This window comes from Neolamprologus multifasciatus, chromosome 18 (assembly GCF_963576455.1).
Source record: "Neolamprologus multifasciatus chromosome 18, fNeoMul1.2, whole genome shotgun sequence".
Taxonomy (NCBI): Eukaryota; Metazoa; Chordata; class Actinopteri; order Cichliformes; family Cichlidae; genus Neolamprologus; species Neolamprologus multifasciatus.
Window position 1 is genome coordinate 11,694,521 of NC_140456.1, and position 19,026 is coordinate 11,713,546.

Here is a 19,026-nt window from a genome sequence, read left to right on the forward strand (position 1 = left end):
AATTGGACTAGTTTAGGGGCGATTACCTATGGCTAACCCTATTCCTAAGCCATTTGCTGCATAAATTGGCTGAGTGTCACCAACATGCCATTAGTCAGAATGTCAAAGTAGGAGAAAGAGTGGAGGGGCCGCCGTGGAAGGCTTAATGGCATTTTAACAATGTCACTGTTGATCTTCTGTGATGACGGGACTATTTATTTTGCACAAAAGACCTCAATTTTAAAAAAAGTGAGCCTTAAAGGCTTGGAAGGAAACTATGCACCTTACTATTAATGCACCTTGACTACTTGCTCTAATGGAGGCACACGTTTCCTTTTAAGTAGGGAGTTCATAAAAGAGAAGCTGGATAAGCAATGAACTTTAATCCTTATGAGGGAAATACTTCTCAACTGTCTGTTGACTGGGAAAGTTAATGAACTGACTAATCCTTTGACACAAAAACATGTAAGATCACAGATTGATGGTGTTAAACAATAACATTTTAACATGAGCTATTAGTAGAATATCAGATTTGAACACTGTGGGAGATTATTGTCACACACTTTAAAAAAAGAAAAAAAAAAGGCTTGCCAGTACATTATGTAGCACGGTTGGCTCTGTCTTGGTAGCTCTATATATTATATACTGTGTGATGGTAAAATGAGTAATTAGAACGAATGCATTTTAAACAGCATTTATGGTAACGTGCTATTCCAAATTAGGTCAGCTATTTTTAGCACCGCAACTTATGCATAAAAGATCATACAGACAGAATTTATTTAAGTACTTGTGGGGCCGCAAAAGCTATTTGTCACACTGACACAGAGGACGACGTGGTGTATTATGCATAAAGAGATAATTCTGCATTTGTACAAGCTTCCTTTCACATTCATAAGCATTAGCTATTAATCCTCAATTTAAAAAAAAAAATATTTGAAAAAGTCCACACACATTGCATTCTCACCTATACCTTCGATTGGATTAATCAATTAGCCTTGGAATAATTATGATTATGGTTTAAATGCGAGGCTGTCTGTTAAGAACCAAAGAAGCGGTGGGTTTAAACCAAACCCCGACCGCAGAAAGTGCAAGTCTTGTATCGGCTTCGATTCGGGAAACACACCGACGTGGAAAACACACCTCTCTCCGGCATTTGTATTTCTGACGTGATATGTGTAAAAAAAAAAAAAAAAAACAATAAAAAATGTGATAGTTATCGACAGGAAGCAAGAATAAAGTAATTTCAGGCGTGTATCTGCGGTGTCGCGTTAAGGTCACTCGCTGGCTGCCTGAATTCCCCTCTTTGTGTTTATACATCCGGGTTTCCCTGTTTGCAGCCCATTCCCCATTTAGAAGCCATTTTGGACACAGATCAGTAACATGCATGTAAACCCCGACCGACCTCCCGACGCAGCGGTGCTACTATTCAAGTGAATAACCTTAAAAAACAACGAGCTTCCATCTCGGGTGTTTTATCGGCTTCCTATTCGGGTTTTGGATCCACTTCCGACGCGAAATGAAGCACCTATTAATGGAATAACAACCTGGCAGTCAATTAATCGCCCCTATCTTTTCTTGCAACATTGTTGCAGCGTCGCGGCTATTGACACGCGCTGTGGCCGTGGTGGTTTAGGCTGCTGGAGGGACCGGAGGCCTGTGGTCGTTTTGATCCTGGACTGATGTTTTGGGCCACCTGAGTTTTAATGTTCGCGACGGAAAGCGGGGGAAATCTCTGCCCTGTATTTAAAGCGGAACATGTCTTTTTCATGGCTGACTTGTTCACTTCTTCTGGGAACTTTATGCGCAGGTAAGCCGCCGTTGTTGGTCCCGAATTTGCAACAGTTTAGTCGAACAGTTCGCCGCGATTATTTTCAATTTTTTTCGTGGGAGTGTGAGTAATTTGTTCGCGTTTGAAATTTCGACCCGCGAACGAGTCCGCGGTTGCGAGTTGTTTAAACTTTGTTGGCAGCTCGTTCAGCTGGGATTTTTATTTCCCCTCTACAACCATAATCGCCTTTTCTCCGTTTAGCCCCCTTAAAGACAAATATGTCACACTCGGGATTTTCCCTCATTTAAACGCTCGAATCACACGTAGTATTTTCACAGGAGAATATATCTTATTATCATTATTTTCTTTATTGTACATGTATCCAAATTTGAAACTGTTGCTCCTTCGCTGTGGCAGGAATAGAAGGCAGCAGCTGCATCAACATCCTGAAACCTTATAGGCTACCTCTCAGGTCTGCACTCTTGTTTGTGGTTACGGGCTCAACAAGAACCTTCTCCAAACACTCTTCCCTCTATAAGGATTTGTATGAATCGTTGGCGTTTGATTTGGAGAGACGGCAGCTGTTGTCACAAGTCAGGTCTTTGTCGTGAATCGAGGTTATTGTCTCCCACTGCTGAAGTCTCCACAGGGTTTGACTTGGTACCACGTGAAATTGAGCATGAGGGTTGTTTTTTTTCTTTTGTTTGTCATTTTTTTGCCAGCGTTTTTAAGCCCATATGGATAATTTTCAATGTCCCAAAACGCATGTGCCCCCTCTTCCTAAGCTAGGTATCGCGTCTGTGACTGAACAGAGGGCTTTGAAACAATAATTTCCACTTTAGGTTTTTTTTTTCTCGAACGGTAATAAAAATTTAATTGAGGCACAGCTTTCTCGTGTGTGCCAGCAGCACTGTGGCTAATGTCTTTATGGTTAATAGATTAGGACTGGCTGTGTACAGTAAGCTGCTTCTGCGGAATTCATGTTGTTGTGGTGTAAAAGCTCAGTAAGTGACAGAGGGAGGGGGTTGGGGAATGATATTGTAGTAAAAGTCCTCGCGGATCATGTGACCGCAGATATCAGAAATGCCATTTCGATTCAATGAAGCGTTGAGCATCGCTGCTGTGTGTTTTATCCTTTGCTACCTTGCTTACTTCCAACCTTTTTTATGACTGCGATCTTTGGCCACTGTGTGCATTGCTTAGTTCTTATAATGAAGTCAGTTGTGTGCTGCTGAACAGCAATATGTATGCATGCGTGCCTCTGAGTGTGTGTGTGTGTGTGTGTAATGGGTTAGTGGGGGTAATATTGGGGGATGGGCAGGCTCCTATAGGCAGGGATTTAAAGAGACAGGCACCTTTTTTTTTTTTTTTTAAACCCTCCCCCCGCTGAACAAAGATTAGGCATGGATGTCCAAGCTAAATTGTGACTAACATGTACTCCATGTTGTCTGCTTTTGTGTTTGCCACAAACACAGTTAGGTAAACAATTATTAGGACACGGGACACATATTTTTATAAAATTTGCCTCTTTGCAGCACCACAGTTTGTTTGAAATGAAGCAATCTGATACAGCTGGAGTTAGAGTTTCAGCTTTAAATCAAGGGGTTTAAAAAGAGTGATTGCATTTACAATTTTTATTAGATTTTTTTTTTTTTTACATTTTCACAGCCTCAGAAGTAACTCAATAATTAACTGGTAAGACTTTTGATGTCCATAGTTATAGTATAGCTGTTCAAAGGAACTCTCAATTAACAAACCAAAGAGGTGTTAATGCAAATAAAGGAGCCTATTATTTGGCTGACAATAAATAAATAAATACAACAGGGAGTAACTTGAAGAATTGTGGGTGGGAATGAGAATTGGGTCGAGAAAGAAAGGATGCGCTAGGCAACAGGAAAAAGTCATGCAAGACTATGAGTGACAGTTAAAGTGTTTGACTTCTTTTGTTTTTGAAGATTTTTTTTTCCCCCAACATCCAGCCATCGAGCTGGGTGTAGGACTCAAGAACAGAAAGGTCATTGAGAATTCCATGACAAATTTCCCAGCTTTAAACAAAAGCCTGGAAAGTTTTGGAACAAAACTCTTTGGACAGATAAAGCCAAACGTTTACTGGAATGATGGTAAGAGAAGAGGATGGAGAAGAAGGAGGCATCTGTCAAATATGGTGGAGATAGTGGGCGTATCATGCTGCCAGTGAAATCGAGTTGGTGTTTGTTCATAGATATACTATAGAAATAAATTTTACACTGAAATTCAGTCAAGTGACTTTGTGCTGTGGAAGTCATTGTGTAGTGTTTCACAATGCAGAATAACAGTGAGCTGAAATGTGTTGCAGAAGCAAGCTCCTTGAGATTCATGTTGATTTCATTCACATGATCTCAGCCCAACTGGGTGTGCTTTTCACTAAAGATAAAAACTGAAGGCCAAAATACCCACAAACAAGCTACAACTGAAGGTGGCTGTAGTCAAGGCCAAGTGAAGCGTCTAAGGAAAGAAACCTGCTCAGTATTTCGTGTTGTCCATGGATTCCAGACTTCAATGAGTACAAGTTTTGTGCAAGTACTGGTAAAAACGAATCCTTGCATGTTATAATTGTTTGTTCAGCTACTTGAAAATCAAGACCATGTGTTTAGAAACAAAAACAAAACTTAATTCATAACAAGTTAGTTCAATATTTTATTAAACCCCCTGAAAATCTGAGAGTTCACACTTGAGTCACACCTAGATTGCTTCCTTTCAAATCCATCGTGGTGTGGTAAAGAGACATAATTACTGAAAGTAAGTCACCATCCAAATAATCATGGAACAAACTGGCTGCACACGTCTAACATGAAATCCAAAAAGAGGAATGAGAATAATGCCTTTTCATTAAATCATTCACCACTAGGAGACTGACAGCTATTGTAAAAAAAAAAAAAAAAAAAATTACTGTAGTTTATTTTCTTTAGTGTTTCCTGTCAACGCTCTCAAAGAATGTCTTATCAGTCTTTCCAGATGCGTCTGTAGTCTTTATCTATAGAAAAAGAATGCCGACGTATTCATGCTGCGATTCTTTACCACAGCAGGGCATATCATTGTTTTATAGCTAATTGAATTCTGTAATTTTCCCCTTCTTCTTTTTTAACTTCTTACTCTCTGAAAAGATCTTAGTTAATGTGATTATGCCGAACTTCTATTCAGCACAAGTTTCTTAGCCCACAGGAACTCCCTTTTTACTACAGAGAGCTCCCAAACTTGGATACGTGCCAGAGTGACGATGGAGGCTCTGCTCGGCGATGTTTCGTCGTGGCACAGAGCGGAGCCTGCGCCATATGTCTGTGCTTCCGCCATTGAGTTTCGATTCATTACGATGTGAGCTGACTGAGACTTTTCTGTCATTCTCAGGGTACAGTCTTGGCGAAGCGGAGACCCGAGAGTGTGTGTACTACAACGATAACTGGCGTTCGGAGAGGACCAACCAGAGCGGCTTCGAGCGTTGCGAGGGGGAAAAGGACAAGCGTCTGCACTGTTATGCCTCCTGGCTCAACTCCTCAGGGACTATCAAACTGGTGAAGAAAGGCTGCTGGCTGGATGACTTCAACTGCTATGACAGGTCGGATAACCGTGCGAGGTCATTCGCTGCTGCGAATTAGCATTTATATTTCATGTACCTGGCTCGCATCCAGACTGACGACTGACTGACATTGAGGACAACAGAAAAGGTTCCCTCAGTACCTGCATATAGTTCAGTGCATCTTTTTGTGCCCCTCTTGCTTTGCACTGTTAAAGACCAATTTAAAAAACCATTTGGCCTCGTGATCTCGCAGAGCAGGCAACCAGCTCATGCTCTTTGAATGTTTAACGGATCTTTTTCATTTAGCCTTGTGATGTTTTAAAAGGTGAATAACAGAGAGAAACCATGGGAAAATATCAGTTGCATGCCATAAAAGCAACCACGTATAACAAGAAAAGGAGATTAACTGTGGTCCAGTTTCATATTGCTTAAGGTGCTGTCAAGCAATCAACCATACAGGTATACTGAGACAATTTTCTTGTGCATGAAGAATAAGATATATTCAGATATTTATATTAGCCCCTTATCCAATTCAAGCTCACAGATATTCATCTTTAGACTGCTTGTTTTGTTTGATTAGTTGGCAAAACCTAAAACACATTCACTGTAGAATGATATAAATGTGAGAGCAGTGGCAAATATAGATATTAAGAAGCAGATGCCAGGTAATTTTTAGCAAATCATTTCCAAGTATGGGTGTTTGTGTCGGGGAAAGTTCTCTGCAGCCAACACATATTTGTGCAAAAGCCAGATAGCCTCTGTGAGCAGTGCAGCACACAGTTCAGCTCGATGATGGCAGATACATACTGTGACACGAGGCCACTCAGGATTTTGTACGTGAGGAGGAGAATTTAAAACGAGCCTTTATCAGAAGTCGGCATTGAACTGAGTGCCGCAATCAAACTTTCCAGTTATTAACATGCTATCCACAGCCTTTCCAACAAGCTGGGGTCCTCATGTGGCATGGAAAGGGGAGCTGGAGAAAAGAGAGCTGCGATAATTGATCCTACATGACACAACTGTGTGTGTGTGCTTTAAAATGTGTATTTTATGTGGCTTTTATTATCCTTTCTAGTACTTTGGCATAATTTGCTAGATTAATATACAGATGTTGTGAGTTGCCAAATGGCAATTAAGTGACTATTTCACTCAGTGTTAGTGTGAAATTTGAGCATTACCAACATGTGACTAAAAGCTAGAGTGGCATATGTAGAAATTGTAGGTTTAGGTACAAGATGCTGAAATCTTCATTTACCCATGAGCTGCTGAGGGTAATTACAATAGAACCTGGGAAAAAAATACATTTGCTGGTCAATTTAATCTGTGTGAAAAGCGCCATAAAATGATTGTAGTAATTGAAGAGCAATGGAGCAGGTGGGGAATTTTGAGTACATGAACATTTAGTGTCAATGGTTAATGGGAGGAATATGCAGATGCATAAAGTGTGAGAAATCCTGTGATTCCTCGGAATTGGGAATATCTGCTGTCTTAAGAGGAGTGAAAAGATGAAAAATTGGCTGTAAAAATTGTTTTTTTTCCCACCCAAAACACAAAAACTCTATAAATGTAGTCTTTGCTGCCTTATATTTGTTGATACCAGTACAAGTAACCAAGGCAAAGATGTGCATTAGTTAATCTGTGGCAATATCCAATCCAATGATTAAATTGCATTGTCTTAGAGTTAATATACAGCAAATACATGAAAACCATAGACTGACACTACTAAACTTTAACAGCCAATAATAATATCAGAAAATGTTTTTGTCCGTTGGGTCTAGAACAGTAACGTTGATGCGCCATCTGTTGTTTTTAGGCAAGAGTGTGTCTCCATGGAGGAAAACCCTCAGGTCTTCTTCTGCTGCTGCGAGGGCAACTACTGCAATGAACGATTCACCCACCTTCCCGACTTGATTGGCAGTGGCAACCGAGGTGAGTGGCAAATGCATCGTATAGATAGTAAAGATCTCTTCTTTCCCACTGTGATTATTAGGAGTGAATCTGTGCATTTCAACGAGACTACAAATCTCATTAATATTAATAAATGACGCCATATTTAAGAAGGGGCTATTGGATTTGACCGATTTTGATTATTGGGAATGTATATGTGTGATTCTTCTGGTTCTGGCTTTTTAATCGAGTGGGATAAAACCAAAATTAATCTCTATGTCAACTAATTTCTCAGCTTAGAATTGATGTCAGGCAGTCTCTTACCCTGCCCATTTAAAATCAGCTCTCACAGCCTGTGAGGGACAAACGTGATGCTTAACATATCTTATGTGTCATAAGGCTGACATGCCGTAATTATTCTGTACCTCCTTGACAGTGAAAATCCAGCCTCCACCCCGAGTACCTTCCCTGCTCAATGTGCTGGTGTACTCCCTGCTGCCTCTCTGTGTGCTGTCCCTGGCCCTCGTTCTGGCCTTGTGGATGTACCGCCACCGCAAACCTCCCTACGGCCATGTAGACCTGAGCGAGGTGAGACGGGCTATGCTCATCTTAGTGTGAGACTTGTAAGGCCATCAGTAACGTAGTCCTGACAAGGATGGAGTGCTTGTCACTTTTGTGTTTTGTAGCACTGAAATTGTTAATGTTTTGAGGTGCATTCAGCAGTAGAATAAGATGTTTTTATTTATTTTTATTTTTTCTGTTCAGGATCCAGGGCCAGCTCCTCCATCTCCCTTGGTGGGTCTGAAACCATTGCAGCTTCTAGAAATCAAAGCTAGGGGGCGCTTTGGTTGCGTTTGGAAGGCCCAGTTAATGAATGACTATGTTGCTGTTAAGATCTTCCCAGTTCAGGTATGTCATTCATTCTGGCTTAAAAATATTAGTCATATGCTTCAGTGTATGAAGAGACGCCTTTTTGTTTTTGACCTCCAGAATGCTTCTTTGCATCTTCAACCTCTAAAAATAACTCTGGTTTGTGTTTACAGGATAAGCAGTCATGGCAAAATGAGCGCGACATATTCTTGACTCCGGGGATGAGACATGAAAATATCTTGCGTTACATCGCTGCAGAGAAGCACGGAGCCAACATGGAGACGGAGCTGTGGCTTATCACAGAGTTTCATGAAAGGGTGAGAATATATTCTGCCTACATACAGAATGCACACAGACCGATACATCAACCCCAAAGCAAGTTTATGGTGAGGTATACGGCTTTTATGTCGACTAGTACCGCTGGAGGTTTTCCAATATTGAGCGAGCCTCTCTGTTTACCTCAAAACAAGAAAGAGAATCGCAGCCTTTATTAAAAAGAAGATTTCACCACATATGTCTGATCTGCTGTTCCAGTAAAATCCAAAAGCAACAGATCAGGCAGTGCTGCTTAAACTTAAGACGGTTTGTTTTTTAAGCGTGTAGCTTAAAACGTTTGTATTTGATGTCAGATATTGCAAGATGTTGTGCGTTTGCAGTGATGCTGATATATGAGGACACAATAATTATAAACACAAGTGGGACTGATTGTTGCAGCACCTTTTTATTCTTGGTATTGATGCAAACGTGGTTAGTTGGAGGCATCAGTGCATGTGTCATAGTTTTTTCAGGGTAAACGTTTAAATTGCTATTTTTGATGTTTTGAAGTATGAAATTGGGTTTCTGTTATATTCTCCCAGACTACAGTATTTGCTGTCAAATGGAAATGAAACCAATTCCTGCTCCTTGGTGGATTCAGCAACAGCTTTTCGGTTATGCCTACGCCTGGATTCATGCGCAGTTGCTAATCCTTGTTTCATAATCCTTTGTATGTTTGTGTGTGAGCAGGGATCCTTGACAGACCACCTGAAGGGCAACACTGTGACCTGGACAGAGTTGTGTCACATAGCAGAGACCATGTCGCGCGGTTTGGCTTACCTTCACGAGGACATTCCCAGTTACAAGGGAGAGGGGCCTAAACCTACAATTGCACACAGGTAGGAAAATCAGCCTGGATTTCCTCAACTCTCGTTAGTTCATTAAAGATTAAACTATTGCTTTTGATTTGAACAGAAATCTTAATTTACTGCTGACCTCTCCTGGTTGTACCTCATTTAATATCTTTACTATGACAGTCTTTGTCTGACTTCTGTGACTAAACCTCCCTCTAATTAGTACATTGTAATGTGAAATTAATTCCCCAGGGACTTCAAGAGCAAGAATGTGTTACTACGAGATGACTTAGCTGCAGTCATTGGTGACTTTGGGCTTGCTGTAAGATTCGAGCCAGGAAAACCTCCTGGGGATACTCATGGACAGGTATGTAATAACTTCTCTGCTGTTTTTTGGGGGTTTTTTTTTGTCTGCATTGGCTCTGTGATGCAATTGTTTGCAGGAGTTTCCTTCTGCTTATTCTTAAGTGGATAAACCCCCAAAATTCATTATCCGTCTAGGTGGGTACGAGGCGTTACATGGCCCCAGAGGTGCTGGAGGGAGCCATCAACTTTCAGCGAGACTCCTTCCTGAGGATAGACATGTACGCTATGGGCTTGGTGCTGTGGGAGCTGGTGTCCCGTTGCTCCGACACAGATGGTGAGTCAACATGGTGAAGGAATGCGCCTTCACATTCATAGGTGAAAAGGTCACATTGCTTGACCCCGGTCTAGTAAAGATTCGTTTTTGTTTTGTCTGCAAAGCAAATGAAGGGCAAAGCTGCAATGTGGATAAAGTTACTCTTTAAATAGTTTTGAATTTTCAGAAGTCAAAGTACTGCAGTATTTTCTTCTTCTGCGTAACACTTTCCACTCTGTTGCTTTGCTGTCCCTTTGTAGGAACAGTTGGCGAGTACATGCTGCCATTTGAGGATGAAATAGGCCAGCATCCCTCCCTGGAGGATCTGCAAGATGTGGTGGTGCACAAGAAGATGCGTCCAGTCATCAAGGACTCCTGGCTCAAGCATCCTGTGAGTAACAGAAGAATATAGCTACTGCAGTTTCAGCAGCAATACCAGTATGTGGTGCATCCTTTTTTTTTTTTTTTTTCATTTTTCTTTTCCAGTGAAGACCTCATCGATTTGAGGTTAAAGTTCTTTGAATTTGTTGTGGCTTTGTAACTTTAAATCGTGGCTCAAGAGTTGGGAGTTCGCCTTGTAATCGGAAGGTTGCCGATTCGAACCCCGGCTTGGACAGTCTCGGTCGTTGTGTCCTTGGGCAAGACACTTCACCCGTTGCCGACTGGTGGTGGTCAGAGGGCCCGGTGGCGCCAGTGTCCGGCATCCTCGCCTCTGTCAGTGCACCCCAGGGTGGCTGTGGCTACAATGTAGCTTGCCATCACCAGTGTGTGAATGTGTGTGTGAATGGGTGGATGACTGGTTGTGTAAAGCGCTTTGGGGTCTTTAGGGACTAAGTAAAGCACTATACAAATACAGGCCATTTACCATTTAAAATGAATAGCTCTCTGATTTGGGTTTTATATTAAAATTATGAACAGAAGATGGACAGTTTTAGTAAAAATAAGCAAATGCAACTGCCAAAAAGAAAATCCTTATATATTTTGTCTTTTGTGCGTACAGGGGCTGAGCCACATGTGTGAGACCATCGAGGAATGCTGGGACCACGACGCAGAGGCTCGACTGTCTGCAGGTTGTGTCGAGGAGCGCATCGGCCAGATCTCCAGGACAATAGGCAGCACTACCTCAGACAGCCCCATCTCTTTAGTCACGTCTCTCATCAACGAGGACCTACCTCCCAAAGAGTCCAGCACCTGAACGGGTGACACCATCTTTCACCTGAGCTCCTGACTTTTTATTTTTCAAACCCAAACTCAGCAGATTTTCGTGAATATTTAAAAAAAACATATATATAAAAAAACAAAAGAAAAACAACAACAAAAAAATACATCTAGCAACTTAAATGCAGCTGCTATTTTATCCCAATACTGGTATTTTTTTCCTGTTTTTAAAGTGTGTGTGCGTGTGTGTGTTTCAAGTCGGATCCTACTAACACATCCATCTGCTGTAGTTGAAGTAGTAATAAGCTATGCGATGGGCACATCTGATAACACCCATGTGTCAAATCTTAAATGTTGTCATTACCTCATGTGTTTCTTTTGTGTTAGTCTTTATTCTTTTTTTCTTCTTTTTTTAAATTACCTCATAAGTTGTCATCGTCGTATTTCGCGTCGTGGTCCTGATCGTCTGCGGCCAAATGAAATGAACCTTTTTGCTCCAAACCTCAGACGACGTGCTGCACACCTCGGAGGAACCGTTTTGAGACTGTTAGACAACATAAATACATCTTCCTCAGGGGTTGAAGCTTCTCGATTTTGAAACTCTGAGTGCGCTCCCTTATTTTAAACCTGTGATTTCCTCAAAATGAAAAACGGAAAAAAAAAAGTTTCAAAAAACAAAAACCGGAGCACAGCTGTTTTATTGTAAGGGAGGGAGCTAAATGGGAGCTGTATTGGACATTTTGGACTTGGATTTGGGGCAAGTGTCTTGTCCTCGGGGAACTACCTCTCAGGTATTCAGTAGGCTTCTTTGGAACATTTTCTCTAAGTTAAGAGCCGAGCTATCGAGCTAGCTATCATGGACATATTCCTGGATTTTTATTTTATTTTATTTTTTAATTTGTTTGAATTCAGAGTTACTCCTTTGCCAGTGCCAGGGGCATTGCTGGATGCTGTCTGAAGTTGCAATGTTACACATTCTTAATTTGAACTGTGTGAGTGAGTGTGTGAGTGAATCTGAAATGAAATGATGTGAGATGGATAGAAAGTTTTTAAAGTGAGAGTCATGGGCCATACTTGAGTAAGCAACATGTCTGTTTTTTTTAATTTCCATGAGTGCGTGTTCAATAGACTCAGTCGGACACCAGTTCCCAGATACCTCAGTCACTGTATGTCATGCAAGGAGAGCTCAAATGGTTGCCTTTTGTCTCAAATGCAATGCCATAGTTGTACCATAACATGAATACCATACATTGAATGTCCGTTATGCTGCTGTGACTATTCCAGGATACTCAAGGATTTGTAGATGTACATGCATTCTTTGTTAATATAACGCTAACATGTGATTACTATCCACAATATAATGTGAGGCTAATATTCTGTTTTTGTGCGTTTTTTTTATTTTGACTGGGTAAGCCGTCAGGTGCTTACTCCTACAGACTGACCTCAGATATTCTGAAAAGTACCTCAGGCTTTTTCTACATGTATATCAAATTGTGTTATGTATTTTATTGTGTTTTTGGTAGTTGAGATATTTTATTGCTGGTTGGGCCTCTTGTCTGTTGAGATTGAGATTTGATTTGATTTTTTTTTTTTTTTTTAGGAGTCTGACCAGTTTTCATGGTGTTAATTCTCTACAAATCTAAAAGAAGATGGGCAGATTTATGTAAATATGGGTGTACACACAGATGGCGAACACTGCTCAGTGATTTTTGGGGTGGGTTTTTTTTTTTCCTGCTCTCTTTTTTTTTTTTTTAATAACACAAAATCAGGGCATTAATGTTCTCATTTTGCAGAAATGGAAGAGATTTCTCAGTTCCACCTCTATATATTTAAATAATTTTTATAACTAGCCCTGCATAATAATTTTGTTTTTCTTTTGGTAGAGAGTGGTGGTTACTGATTTCAGTGAATAATGGTATTGGTCCCTCTGGATCAGAAGCTGTGTGGGTTGCACTTTGCATTATAGAGCTCAGTGTGTATATTATCAAGAACAAACAGAAAAAAACATACAGATTTCTTTTGTGATTTGGCTTCCTGTTTTGAACAGTATTGCCTCAATATTAACCTGCTGATGTGATGTTCAGACTTGTTTAGTGCTAGTTTAGCCACATTGGACAACACACAGGCTCATCTGTTGTACGTTGATTAGTGCTGTGGAAAGATGGTGATTTTTAACAGTGATCTGTAATGCTTGCCGATGTGCAGTTTTGGTAAAGGACACTAGAAAAAAAAAATCAGTTGAAATGGAACAATTAACATTTTTAAAGTGTTTGGAGATCATCGTGTTTGTACCTACATTGATCGACTGATGATGCAGCACCATTGGGAGTCATGTGAGCGGTGGCATGTGCATGGTCCGAGGGTCCAGCAATATTTATTATACAGCAATAGTCTAAGTCTATCATAGTTTAAGACATTTAAACTCAGCTGTGACTTAGCAGGTTTCTTCTGCAGATCAATAAACTACATCTCATCACACCTAGACCATGTCCTGACGGCGTGGATGCGCTAAAGTCTCCTGATAAGTTGGGGGGGAAATGCTGACGGTTGCATTTTTAATGTGAACTGAGCATGGCCCAGGTGCTTTCACGAATTGTGCCAGAAATAAAACAGCAGTCGCGTAGGGGATATCTGCTGCGGTCTGTTGTTACCTCCAAATGCTGTCTTACACCCAGCTCTTCTGAACAGAAAAACCAGTTACCTCATGCAGTACCTCATTAGTAACACTAACATGGAGTCAGCCTCATCTTCAACAAAAAGAAAAGAAAAAATGTATCAATTATTGCGTGTGTATATATCTATATATACATATATATTTGACAAATGTAAAGGTTTTCTTCCTTTTCATGTGTGAATCCCGTGAAAGAAATCTTTTTTTGTTTTTTAAAGTTCACAGTCAACATTGTTCATTTCTTGTCGTGTGGATGGATGTTTGACTGAATTGTGTGACTTTCCCTGTTTATGTGAACTGTGTGTGTGGGGTGTATGTTGGTTGATGATTTCACTAAAACAGTACGAATGGTAATTTTATCTGTGAAACAAAATGCTTAGAAATATAAACTAGATGAGAATAGTCATCCTTTTGTATATGAAAATAAAGACAAATCTTGATTAACCATTACTGGGTAAATGGAGTTCTTTGCATGTCTCTCACTGCTTTCAATACTGTCTGTCACTTGAGACAACGAAAAGATTAAAATCAAATAGAAGTGCTGTGAATATTTAATGGTAGAAGGGAAAAAAAAATACGTGCACTATGCCTAAAGACTGTAAGACCGTTCAGGGTTTTTTGTGGCTGCATAAATCCACTAGATGGCAGCAATGGTGCTACTAGTTTGAACTGGTTCATTTGCAACATTTCAAGCTCAAGAGTACAGTCTGGCTTGAGTTCAGTGTATCACAGTGAATGCTGGTATCGCTTTCCGTTAAATCATTGGCGTACATTTTAGTTATTTTTGCGGCAAAGAATAGTGGAAGAAAATAATAAATGGACGCTCACATGATTTGTAACTCTTGCAATATTTTATAATACAACAGTAAATACAAAGCGTTAAACGTCATCAAATGTTACCATGTATCTGATTCTAGGAAAAGCCAGAAAGTCACTACCGCATTCAGTCATCCGTATAATCTGGCTTCAGCTCATTCCTATAATGAGATCATATGCCTGATAGCTATTACATATTTTAGGCAAAGTAGAATGGCAAAGATTGGCTATTGTGTCCTCAAATTTGCCCTGTATCCGATAAAGATACATTACAATACCTCACATAATTAAGCCACCTCCGTTTGCGCTTCTGTGTTTGGTATCAAAATAAAACGTCCGCCAGCACATGAAGGCATCACAGAGCTATCCTTCGGAGGAATCTAGCCAATCAAAACGCGTCATGATTGTCATGTGACGAGCCGACTAGTAAATTACGATTGACTGGAGAGTTGCCGATAGTCAGCTACTTCTCGATGTACAGTTAGGCAAAGCTGACAACTTTTTGCCTTTGTTGGAGTTTGTTCGTGTCTCACGGAAATACTTTGCTGCCTTCTCCGTCTTCAATAAGCAACGTTTTATTTGGATATTGTTCCCATTATGTCAGCAAAGAGCCAAACAGGTGAGATTAGATAGCGTATTTTGCCTGTGCCAGGAATGCAGTTTATGACCCGAAGTCGACTGTTTTTTACCGGGGAAGTAGCATCACTTTTTACTGTAAACTGTATGCAAAGAACCAGCACCATTTTAGTAGTTGCTAGAGTTTAAACGTCTCTTGCAAGCTTACATTGTGTTAACCTTCTTTTTAACTGGATTGTTTTTTGGGGATATTTTTGTGTGTGTGAAAATGTGTGTTACTAAAGGATAACGCTGTTTTTTTTAGAACTTAACGTTACCTTAACTAGCTAAGAGCTAAACGTTGCTTTACAGAACTTTACAAAAAACTTAATTAGCTAAAAGTGGAAAAGCAAAAGTAATTTAAAGAAATGAAAGAGTGTGAGAAAACCCCCCATTACTTTTATGAGCGTTATACGTGCTGAAACTCAATAGTTTTTTAAAATATATATATTTCCCTGATATGATAATAATAATAATAATAATAATAATATAGATTGAGTTCCGTGGTCACTGTATAGTTTTTTGTAATATAGTAAATTGAAATAATAACAATAAAAGCCCGACCTACAGATAGACATCAAGTCCACGCGTCATTCTCTGTCTTTCAGCTGTCCACGGACCAGGGCAGCGTGCTGAGTTCAGGGGTTAGCTGGCCTACTGTACCCCCAGTAAAGGGTCGCAGCTGCACTGGATGCTGGGATGCTACGGAAGGGCAGCGGCAGCAGCAGTAGTGGTGGTGGAGGCGGTGGAACAAAGCACACCCAGAGACTGCCACAGAACCTTTCCAAGACATCTACAGAACCTTTATCAGCTGGATCCAGTACGACCTTGGATATGGGGCGCAGTTCAAAGAACCCAAACCCTCTGAGCAACATGGGCCTTACCTCCCGCCTGATGGGAGCACCCGGAGTGGATGCCCAGTATGTAATGCAGCTTGTGAATGATGTGCGGTTGTTTGCTGATGTGCTACACAACCTCAAAGAAGCTTTCCAGTATAAAGGTAAGTTCAGGTAGAGCTGGAATGTGGGGGATTGTGTGGGGGCTTTGGAGGCCAGGGAACCATAAAATGACAGATGATGAAAGAAAATGCACCCTGGGCGGTAGTGCATGCGCCATTAACATCAGATTCAAGGACATTCTTGAGGTTATTTTATGATAACGTACTATTGTTAGCACCGTACCTGCTTTGCTGACAGGTACTAATCCATCAGTTATGATTTCTTTGATATCCTAAGTCACATTCAAGTGATAGTTGAGAGAGAGCATGAAAAGAAAAATAAGAGCAGGAAAGTTAGTTTTTCCAGTTACCTAAGTATCTGAAATCAAGCAGCAGTGCTGACCGATGGTCTAGAAATAAAATCTTTGCTCTTTGAACTGAGAAACTAAAACCAATAGTTAAAAGTTCTCTGCCAGAAAATTCCACTAAACACAAATTTATGTGGCATCATGTTTTCTTTGTTTGGCCAGTTGTAGCAAATTCCACACACCTAAACCTTTTTATAGCAGACTGTAGTGAATATCTTGTTTTAGAATCACTATTAATATATCACACCTTCACTAACCACAACATATAGTGGCACACAGAACTGTGCCCAGGAAGACTCTGTGCATTTCATTTGTGATATTACCTCCCAGAGTTTGCCACCATAACAGCCAAAACCACCTGTGGCATGTTAGTGTGATAACAGCCTCACGTCAGCATGACTACATACTTTATACAGAAGAATACAAGACGAGCAGAGATTAGAGCAGAAACAGGGTTTACATTCTTTCTGTTTTTCTCACTTGGCTTTGATTGCTCGGCACTTGTTTGGAGACATATACAAACACTCTGCCCACACAAATGCTCATTATTTCACACATTATAAATACTGATAGTAGCTTGCTGTGAAAGGGCTGTTAGAGCTTTTTTATAATCAGCACTTAAAAGTTTAAAGTTGTCAGTTTAATAATGGATGACTACTAATGTTAAATTGCAGATTATAAGTGTAAGATTACGTTAACCTTATCTCCTACTGTACTCCTAAAAGACACACATATGCTGGAGTACTACTGTAGCTCTGGTAAGAAGGATTGAGTTGTTTAGCCATTCCTCTGTCTTGGGGGAGGGGGTGAAACCTCTGTGAGAGAGAGAGACTTGGTTCTTGTCGTGCTGAGTGTTACTCTGAGCCGTCACAAAAACATTTGGGGTATTTACCTCCCCAAGAACAGCAGTGGTTATTCATCAGGTGGGATGAAATCATACCGTATGACCCCATAATGTCATTTGAATTAGTGTTTATTATTGCCGAGACACTGACATAAGCAGAATGGCAGACCAGTGCGTGCAAGATGCTGTTGCAGTGTGGTTTCCTGCTCATGCAAATGTAAACAATGAGCCATTTTTAATTAGCAGTTAAGTAACAAAAAGTAACTAAAGATGGTAGGAGAAATCAAGCATTTTAGTCAATAGTTCTAGTTTAAGTAGAGGCTATGATTGGAGACAAAGAAAGACAAAACCAAACAATGCCCTTTCATTTTAATTCTAGCAAACATGAATCCAACAGGTATAGTACTTTGAACTAAAAACTATCTTTAAAGGTTAATAAATCTTACAATTACTTAAGACCATTTCTTAAATGAAATGAATGAAATAGATGGATGAATGAATGGTTTACAGTAGCCCTTTATAGTGTAGGAAGATGGCTCAGCTTTTCATTTAAATCAGTTTAATCATACATATTGTTGAAAATTTGGGGACTATAAAACAATGGGTCACAACACATGCATGTTCATTACATTGTAGCATCCCTTGTTGACTTGGCGAGGAATTGCTAATCTTATCATCTTAATCTTTAAGTCTTAAATTTGATTGGAGTTAACATATTAACAGCAGTTTTTATTTCATTTTCATGAAATCGTCTTATATATATATATATATATATATATATATGCACATGTGTATATATATATACATGTGTGTATATATATACATATATATATATATATATATATATATGTGTGTGTATAAACGATTCAAGACTGAACCATGAATTTACATCCTGAAATATATGTATACTGTAATTTCTGCCTCAGTTTGAAACAGTTTTACTGTTGTGTGATTGGCAGCATGCTCTATGTGTCCTTTACATGAACAGACATACAGCCTCAGCGACAGGAAGAAGGTTTTGAGAGAGGTGTGGAGGAGGTTAGCGAAACGCGTGTTGTCTCTTCTGTTATTCTGTTTTGTTGAGCACTCTGTGTGTGTGCGTGTGTGTGTGTTTTCTCTCTCTGAAAGGTGTGCAACCTGTTGAGATCTTGCAAGCTTTTATTCCTGTTGCAAATAGGCATCAGAGTCCCATATTTCCACTTATAGTGGAAGCTGTATTCCAAACTAAGCGAATACACTTAATTTTCCACTAAGAGCTCACACCATACTTCCAAGGGGCAACACATAAGCATACAGCATGTTTGGTTGGTGGAAACCCACAGAGACTATCCATGGCCATAAGTTTGAGTTAACTAGACCACCCACATACACACCATGAACTTAACATCTAATGTTTCTCCATAAATAGATTGTCGTGAACATTTACTCTTTGTATTATAAGTGGGCTTTCAGTTACAATGCTCACAAGAATGGTTAGCTAGCAGTAATCAAGCTGTCAAAGAATATGGTCTAAGAAAAGCATGTGAGGGTGAGTGACCTTTGATTGAGTCGGTGACCCCTGTCCCCATGCTTCTTTTATCCCTAAATTCCCTCTATCCAATCTCACAGCCTATAATCAATGAACCTTATTGTGTTATCCCTCTACACAATACTCATAATTGTGTTATGATCCTGATGTAATTGTTGAACTCTAACATTAGAGTTGATTCGCCTGAAATTGTAAGTAGTGAAATGTTAACATGTAATTTCAGTATATTGTTTCGCCCAAATCTTTGCTAAAAAGAAAGGTTGAGAAATTATATAGTGAAATCACATATAACCCCTTCATGTGA

At 40.0% G+C, this 19,026-nt stretch overlaps 2 protein-coding genes across 2 annotated transcripts in view; both read left to right on the plus strand.

The window, feature by feature from the left end:
- The first annotated feature begins 1,300 nt into the window (after positions 1 to 1,300).
- acvr2ba (activin A receptor type 2Ba) lies at positions 1,301 to 14,061 on the plus strand. Its single transcript, XM_085139833.1, has 11 exons — positions 1,301 to 1,786; positions 5,132 to 5,339; positions 7,114 to 7,229; positions 7,624 to 7,775; positions 7,953 to 8,096; positions 8,231 to 8,374; positions 9,063 to 9,211; positions 9,419 to 9,533; positions 9,668 to 9,806; positions 10,046 to 10,176; positions 10,786 to 14,061. The coding sequence occupies exons 1-11, from the start codon at positions 1,735 to 1,737 to the stop codon at positions 10,978 to 10,980; spliced, it is 1,545 nt and encodes a 514-aa protein (XP_084995959.1). The 5' UTR covers positions 1,301 to 1,734; the 3' UTR covers positions 10,981 to 14,061.
- Positions 14,062 to 14,849: 788 nt separating this feature from the next.
- Positions 14,850 to 19,026, plus strand: part of LOC146497427 (rho GTPase-activating protein 29-like) — a 31,194-nt gene continuing 27,017 nt past the window's right edge. Inside the window, exons 1-2 of the mRNA XM_085139829.1 lie at positions 14,850 to 15,049; positions 15,654 to 16,045. Coding sequence (XP_084995955.1) covers positions 15,745 to 16,045 — 301 coding nt within the window. The 5' untranslated portion in view covers positions 14,850 to 15,049; positions 15,654 to 15,744. The remainder of the gene's footprint in view (positions 15,050 to 15,653; positions 16,046 to 19,026) is intronic.